This window comes from Mesocricetus auratus, unplaced genomic scaffold (assembly GCF_017639785.1).
Source record: "Mesocricetus auratus isolate SY011 unplaced genomic scaffold, BCM_Maur_2.0 Super-Scaffold_100022, whole genome shotgun sequence".
Classification (NCBI taxonomy): Eukaryota; Metazoa; Chordata; class Mammalia; order Rodentia; family Cricetidae; genus Mesocricetus; species Mesocricetus auratus.
The window spans coordinates 18,280,357-18,289,283 of record NW_024429203.1 but is presented as its reverse complement, the minus strand read 5'-3'; the positions used below and the strand labels follow the sequence as shown (position 1 = coordinate 18,289,283).

Here is an 8,927-nt window from a genome sequence, read left to right as displayed (position 1 = left end):
CACACATACACACAATAAGGAAGCATATATTCATGTGACCATTGCATTTCCTTCTTTCCACTAAAAAGAAAATTGATTAAAGTCTTAAAAATATTATTGGGACTAGATAAGAGGCTCGACAATTAAAAGCAATCGATGCTCTTCCTGAGGACCCGTATCCAATTCTCAGCACCCACAGGGTAGTTCACAACTTTCTGTAACTCCAATTCTAGAATATCTGATGCCCTCTTCTCACCTCCCCAGGCACCAAGAATGCCCACATGTATACAGATACACAAAGAGACACAACACCAATACACATAAAATAATAAAAGGAAAAATTTAAATATCATTAATATATATGTTTTTAAACTATTAGAGAAGTTGAACATGGTGGCACCCACTTGTGGTAGTTTAAATGTCAATGCCCCCATTGGTTTATACGTTTAAATACTTGATCCCCAGTTGTTAGTACTGCTTGGGAAGAATTTGAATGTGTGCCTTGTTGAAAAAGGTATACCACTGAGGTTAGTTTTTGAGATTTCAAAAAGATACATGCCATTCCAAATGTGTTCTTTGCCTCCTGATTGCCATTTGAGATGTGAGCTCTCAACTGCTCCTGCCACCATATCTTCCCTCAACCATCAAGGACTCTAACACTAAAGAATCATAAGTCAATTTAAACACTTACTTTTTAAAATTGCCTTGGTCTTAGTGTTTTATCACAGCAATACAAAATTAAGTAAAACACTGCAATTCCAGCATTTCTGAACTCGAGTTAAGAAAGTAGTAAACGCAAGATCAACTGGGATATCCAGTAAGACCCTCTGCAAAATAATTAATTAAAGGAAGTAGCTACATGTGAAAGTTAGAAAGAGCAGAGTAAAACTTACCACATGGATTAGAAAATTAGCTCTGTGTCACAGGGATCCCATGTTTGGACAAAAGACTAAGCTCCTTTGTACATTTTCCCTAAGTGAATTCAATGATGCACTATGACAAAACTAGAAATTGGCATTCCTTCTGTGAAGAGAGGAGCAGCATTGTCTTGGGTGATTTATTTATGCTGAGACAAGGAAGGGATTTACCTTTATCTATTAAATAATCTGCATAGAAAATAACATTTATCTTGATGGGAGGATTTCTTGTGCTTCACGCTCTGCAAGAAAATTCATACTTTCATATAAGCAAGCCTTAAGTGTCATTTTTATTAGTTTTTAAAAGCTAAGTGACATATTTTCCTTTTATGGAGATACAGATGTCATATTCCCTCTTTGGTTAAATAATTGTTATTTCATAATTATCTAAAAATCATACTAAGTCAAATATTTTAAACATTCTGTGTTTTTGATAGACATGTCAAAATTACCCTCCTAAATTAACATGCTAACTTAAATTCAAAATTAAGACTTCTCCAAATGCTCCTAGAAATTCCAAAAGAAAAAAGGTTGAATTATCTAGACATATTTGATACATTTAATTCATGGCAGCATTGTCAACTACAGGTCTCATTTTTTCTATGTAAATGTTTATATGAAGATGTATTACAAAATATTGCATATCATCTGTGATTCTTAGAGTAAGGATATCTATAATTTTGCAACATTCCGTCTATTCAAACTGCATTTTTTTTGCAATTTTATGAAGTCTTTTATTAGTATATTTACCTGTGTTCTCTCAGGTTCTTTCAGAATTTAAAACTCTGATAACATAGTTTTTGTTTTTGTTTTGTTTGCTTTTAAACAGAGCCTCTCTATACAGCCTTGCCTGACCTTAAACTTACTATATACACCAGGCTAGCCTTGAAAGCACAGAAACATGCCTGCTTCAGCCTCCAGAGTGCTAGCATTGTTTTGGCCACCACACCCAGCCTTGTTTCACAGTATTGTCTTCATGGCAACATGCTTATTTGCTTACACTTAGCAAGAATCTATTCTTGTCACAATATATAATAGGGCATTATTTTAGCTTGTGTGTCTACGCTAGAGCAGGTTTTTTAATTCTATTTTGAGATACCATATCACAACTAACTTCAAAAGTAAAGATTATGTCCAGAGAACCAGGAATTTATCTTACATAATGCCAAGTCTTTTGGTAAAATGTCAATTTTTTAAAAAAATGTGCACTTAGGTGCTGCCCGCTGAGCAGCCTGTATCTGAGAATGTGCGGAGGGTGTCTGAATTGATGACACAGAGACCAGTCAGTGGTACAAAGAAAGCTTCAAGAAGGCTTCTAGAAGGTTTTCTCAAGAAGGCTCCACTTTATTCTTACCCTGGCTGGTTATTATATGCCCTGACACCTGAGGCAGCGATGGGGGATCAGGAAGAGGTTAGTTATTGGAAAAGGCCAAGGTCAGGGTGTTCCCATGGGTGAGCCCTTATCAGGCACTTATTGCTCTGGTAAACATTTCTTACAGGCACCGTATTGTTTTTAGTAAGCATGTTTTTAGTAACCATTGATGGAGAAGTAGGCCTCCAGCTAAGGTCTGTTATTCCCACACTTAGGTAGTATTATTTCTTCATATTTACATAAAGCATAAGAGTTACTTTACAAATATCTTACTATTACTATCACTAATTTTGAGAAAAGGCAGATGATTGTAAAAGACTAATGTATTTCAGTAGACAAATATAGTACATATGCTATCAAATTCTAGTATTTTTCAGTAATTTGAAGTTGCAGGATCTCTACAATGAACTTATTAGATCTATTAATAACTTCCCATTCTCACCAGGACAGCTGCTTTCTGCTTGAAGTCATTTTAGGAATCAGCAATGACGTAGTGGAAAGTGAGCTAAGCCTGGCAATATCTGGGATCTCCTACAGTCTATCTTTAGGAACACTGTAACTGTTTTGAGTTCCAGTGCCCTTTATTTATTAAATGAGGTTAACATGACCCATATTACACAATTGTTGAAAATAATTCAGACAATGTGAAAGTGCATTGGGAAACTCCAACAACTCCAACAACTGCATAAGACTGGTAAAGTCACTTCTACTATAAAAACAAATGAGATATAAGTCTCATAGATGACTGCACAGTTAGGACAAGAAATGACTGCTCTTCTAGAGGACCTGTGTTCAATTCCAAGCACCCACATAGAAGTTCACAACCATCTGCCTTTACTGGCATTACACGTGGGTGGTGCACAGACATACATGTCGGCAAAACACCTATACACACAAAATAAAATGGAAAAAATGAGATAATACTTGAATGATATAACTTTATGGTAAATTTTGAGTTATAATGTCTAGGGTATCCACCATACAGATCCAATAATTATAAAGGCACTGGCAATACTAGCTGTAATACTGCAGCCTAGTAGCTAAGGCTTCTCTGCTGAGTAGTGGTGGTGGGCACCTTTAATTGTGGTACTTAGGAGCATAGGCAGACAGATCTCTGAGTTTGAGGTTAGCCTGATCTTTCAGAACAGCTAGGGCTACACAGAGAACCCTTGTCTTCAAAAACCACCCTCATATCCGGTCTGTTTCTCACAACTTCAGTGACAGAAGTAGTATTCTCTATAGATAGTCCGATGGTAACTAAGTTGTATTACTACCCAATGTTACTTTTGTAATTACAATGATCATTTTTTTTACTTTTGTATGTCCTGGAAGCTAAATTTAATTATAATTATTAATCCAAAGCTCTTTTATTTTTTAATTAGTTTGGGAACATTAAATAGATTTACAGTATAAATAAAATCAAATTATTTCAAAGTGAGAAAGAACTTGTTGTAGCTTGCCTTTATATAATGAATGTCCTCAATGGCATTTATTAAAGATGGCCATGTTTATTTGTTAAGTACACACAATAGCAAGCATATAAATACATTTTGAGATTATTTGTTTTAATTTCATTTTGTAATAAATCCTCTCTAATTTGAACATAAGTATCATGCAGCACAATTATAAAAATTCTCATGGAATAACTCACACCATGTCTCTGCAAATATTTGAAGATTATATTATACCTTTTTGTTTTCACTGCAAAGCTCAAATCCCCAACTCATTATAGTACAGTGCAAACTTAATTGTCTTTGAAAGTCTGAGCAGTGATACCTTGATTCATAACATGAGGATACCAATTATACTTCTTTATGGTTTTTGTTTGTTTCTTTGTTTCAGGCAGGATCTCACTATGTAGCCTTGACTTGCCTAGAGGTAACTATGTAAGCCTGACTAACATTAAACTCATAGAGCTCTGTCTGCATCTGCCATCTGAGTACTGGAAACAAAGGTGAAAACCACCATGTCCAGCATCCAATTATGTTGCTATACCACTGCAGGTGACTGTTAGATCTGGAGCCTATTCAGCTACACACGAACTTTTCTACTTTAGAGCATCTCATTGCAATAATATCATCACTGTTATTTCATGTTCGAATGACAAATGAAGATGACAAAGTAATTGCCCCCTCAGAGCTATCCCTAGCTAAAAAAAGAGGCCTTAAGGGGATCTGCCAGACACTTTCCAGAAAGCAGTTTATGGAGAATGTTCTTATGGTTGTATAAGTCCCATGAGACTTTCTTCTTTATTAAAAGGGCAAAGGGAACTCCTTTGTCTGTAGTGTGTTTGGCTCTGATAAGGAACATAAATGTCAGGCGTTGCTATTCCAGTGAGAAAAACATGAACCATGTTCTCTGGAGGGTGGTGTGAGTACTCCTGCTCTGTCCAGGTCTATATACTCTTGACTCCCTCATGCTCTAGGGGAGCCATGCAAGGGCCCTTCCTTGTCTCTGGGACACCCATTTCTTCTAATGGACTTAAAAGAAAATGAGATTATAGAATCAGAATGTCGTGGTTTCTGAGCATAAGCAACAACTAGATGGCTCTGAGGAGAGAAGAAAAATACACACGAACTTGACTTGTTTACAGATACTTCTTAGGTGTGGCTAGAATTGCTACCAAGGAGCAGGCATTCACTCCCAGACCAATAATGCCTCTGCTTCTCATTTTACTGTCTTCATTATATCCAGCTGGAGCGTGAGGCTGGGGAACACAGAATGGCTCAGGTTATTTTTAGAGAGGGAATTTAGGGGCATTTATTACAGCATTTGATCTGAACTCCCATACTGATTGTCATGACTTTTAAGAGATACAAACTTACCAGTCAGAACACATATGTCAGGTTACAAAACTTGGCAAGGAAATCTTTGAGTGTGCTTTTAATCTTTCATAGTATAGGCAGCAGCCTGTCCTATGTACATATGTCAAATTCTACAATGGCCTACATAAGGGTAAGTCTACTTAGTTCTCAGAATGAATATTTTTTGTGGGGAAACAACTATCTTGTTTGCCTAAGACCAAAAAGTTCCTGTCTTAGAGATAATACTAAATTTAGTCTTTAAAAGTATAAAAAAGGCTGTTGTATGGTTTCTAAAACCAGATGAGATTTTAAATAAGTGTAATTAACCTGGAAGAAGTAATGCATGAAATTGTTCCAACATTCAAGTAAAGCAACTGTGAGAATCCACTTTCAAGGTTGTTGTCTAGCACTGGATCAAGTTCTTTGAGAGAGAGAGGTGTAGGACAGAGAAGAGATTTCTCAAAAGTTTATGGGTACAAAAGATGGAACACAATAGGTCTGCCATATACTAATGTACCTGGATTTCAATTTATAATCTGTAGGTCTGATTAATGATATAAATTGCTACTTCCATAGGTGTATTTTTGAAAATAATCATATTTTTACATGATATTTCTATCTTTGGAACAAAATAAGTATTCATTAATTTTTGTGTAAATAAATGAAGGAAAGAAGGAAGAGAGGGAAGGAAGGAAAAGAAGGAAGGAAGAGAGGGAAGAGAAGGAAGGAAGAGAAGGAAGGAAGAGGAGGAAAGAAGGAAGAGAAGGTAGGAAGGAAAGAAGGGAAGAAAAGAAGGAAGGGAAGAAAGAAGGCAGGCATCGTCCTGCTGGTATTATTGTTAATGTAACTAATAGTAGGTGAATCAAGAAAAGAGGCCTCTGTATCCTCAGACATCAGATACTCCACTTAGAGTATAATTAACCTCAGTAGTTGTGTTTCTTGCTGTTATTCTGCTTCTATGTGGGTCACTTTAAACATTTTTGTCACTTTGTCATGGTAACCTGTATTTGATGTCTTTTTTGCTGCTGTTTGTCTTGGCTAATGTTTCTGAGTTGACTCTGTCCACTTAGAATTAAATGGTCAGAATAATCAGAGACATAGCTATGACAGACCTGGGCATTTGGACACTCTCAATTCTAAAGGGATGTAATTTGAAGAGATGAGGTACTAATTGACTTTAAAATGTTATCTAATAAGTGTGTTGGTCTGAGCTAGGTCTCCTGCATATACATTATGGTTGTGTAGCCTGATGTTTTTATGGAACTCCCAACAATGTCTCTGCTCTATTGGCTGTGCTTAGGTTCCCTTTTCTCCTACTGGGTTTCCGTGTCCAGCAGTAATATGAGGGTTTGTGCCCAGCCTTATTCTATTTTGTTAATGCATGTTAGGTAGCTGTCCTTGGGAAGCCCGCTCTTTTTGTTTGTTTAAAGAGAAACAGGAGGAGTTCGTCTTGGGGAGAGAGATGGTTGCGAGGAGGGACTGGGAGCAGTGGAGGGAGAGGAAACTGCTGGATATAATCTATGAGAGAAGAATAAAAGTTAAAACAATTTTCCTTGGCTTTAAGATAAATATATGAATATATAAATAAATGTTCTTAATAATGTTATTTAACAAATATTTATTTGCAAGAAATCACAAAATACTAATATCAAGTTAAGGCACTTATGGAAGTAGGTTTCAGATATATAAAATGATAAAAGATTTTAATTAGAATTTACAGTTTTTCTAGGTACATTCACAGGTGTTAAATAACACTATTGTAGTGACAGAGTTTGTTTGATACTGATTCCATAAAAAAATTGGGAAGTTTACTTTACAGATGTCCATGAGGTATTGTATAAATCGTTTCAACTAATAAAACTAATAAGAACTGGAGTTAGGATTGGCTTTAGTTGTTGTGATTTATAATATACTCCTTTTTGTTATTTTGCAGAAAGAAATGCAAAGTAAGAGTATGTTACTTAAAGATAGCATCATGTCTCAAAATATAAATATGGTCAGAGTAAATGTCATCAAAAATATTTCTAACCTGAAAAAGTTTTTAATATGTCTCTAAACTGCTGCTCTTGGCAAAGAAGATAATCATTTCGCCACAGAGAGTATTCCTTCTGAGAAGAAAGTAGAACAAGTGAGGCAATTGTAACATTTGATATGTGTACATAGATCAGGTTGCTGTCTATCTATTGTTAGGAAAGAAAACTGGCCTGTATTAAGCACACTCAAGGCTCTCAGCAAAAGTTCTAAAGCAATGAGGAATCTCTCTGCAGTGACTCAGTTCATCCTGCTGGGCATCCCGAACACAGAGGGTCTGGAGACCATGCTCTTCGTCCTGTTTTTGTCTTTCTACATCTTCACCCTGATGGGAAACTTGTTAATCTTACTGGCCATTATCTCCTCCACTCGTCTTCACACCCCCATGTACTTCTTCCTATGTAAGCTGTCTATTTTTGACATATTTTTCCCTTCAGTGAGTTCTCCCAAGATGCTGTTCTACCTCTCAGGAAACAGCCGAGCCATCTCCTATGCAGGCTGTGTGTGCCAGCTCTTCTTCTACCATTTCCTGGGTTTTACAGAGTGTTTCCTGTACACAGTCATGGCCTATGACCGCTTTGTGGCAATATGCTACCCTTTACGTTACTCAGTCATCATGAGTCATAGAGTATGTGCCATCCTGGCCACAGGGACATCATTTTTTGGCTGTATCCAGGCTACTTTTCTAACTACTCTCACCTTCCAGTTGCCCTACTGTGGTCCCAATGAGGTGGACTATTACTTCTGTGATATTCCTGTGATGCTGAAGCTGGCCTGTGCAGACACATCAGCCTTGGAGATGGTGGGATTCATCAGTGTGGGCCTGATGCCCCTCAGCTGCTTCCTCCTCATCCTCACCTCCTACAGCTTCATAGTCTGCGCTATTCTGCAGATCCGCTCTGCCGAGGGACGCCGTAGAGCCTTCTCCACCTGCAGTGCCCACCTCACGGCCATCTTGCTTTTCTACATGCCAGTCGTCCTCATATACTTAAGACCAACACCAAGTCCTTGGCTGGATGCAACTGTTCAGGTCTTAAATAATCTGGTCACCCCTATGCTAAACCCATTGATCTACAGCCTTAGGAATAAGGAGGTGAAATCTTCTCTGTGGAAGTTCCTACATAACCCTGACTTCCTTCCTGAGCAGCTGTAAAGAAAGACCAGTCATGAAGAGTTTATTCTTACATCCTGGGAGATGTAATGTTTTTATTTGGTTTCACAAATATTTTTGAAATTATCCCAATTTTACTATGTGAAGGACTAAGTGACGGGCCTGAAATGAGTTTTCAAAGGATGACAAGGGAATAAACAGAAGGGAGACTTCAGGGTTTGTGTCTCTAAAAACCGTACTCTCATGGATATTACACTATTGATAAAGGTGGAAGGGTACCCCATTCAGCAAGCAGAGTAGCCTGTGCCTTCTGATTGTCCATATTTTCTCTGTTGTTTCTTTTTATTTTTGAGTTGTATTTGAATCACAAAACTTTCCTTTTCTTCCTTTCAGCCCCCCCATATCTTCCTCCTGACTCTATTCTATGTTTGTCCATCTTAATTTTCTTTTTTCTACCCCTCCTCCTTTCTATTGTCCTCTTTGTGTGATGATTTTTTTCAACGATGGTGTAGTGAATGATTTCCTCAAGTCTCTGCATTAGATAAAACATCTTTTTATTTGTTTGTTTTTTGTTTTGTCGAGACAGGGTTTCTCTGTATTATCTTGGAGGCTGTCCTGGAACTTGCTTTGTAGACCAGGTTGGCCTGCCTCTGCCTCCCGAATGCTGGGATTAAAGGTGTGTGCCACCAATGCCCGGCTAGATAAACTATCTT

The 8,927-nt window shown here is 37.4% G+C and overlaps 1 protein-coding gene across 1 annotated transcript; it reads left to right on the top strand.

The window, feature by feature from the left end:
* The first annotated feature begins 7,320 nt into the window (after window positions 1-7,320).
* Window positions 7,321-8,256, top strand: LOC101839012 (olfactory receptor 149-like). Its single transcript, XM_005069375.2, has one exon. The coding sequence runs from the start codon at window positions 7,321-7,323 to the stop codon at window positions 8,254-8,256; it is 936 nt and encodes a 311-aa protein (XP_005069432.1).
* The last annotated feature ends 671 nt before the right edge of the window (window positions 8,257-8,927 follow it).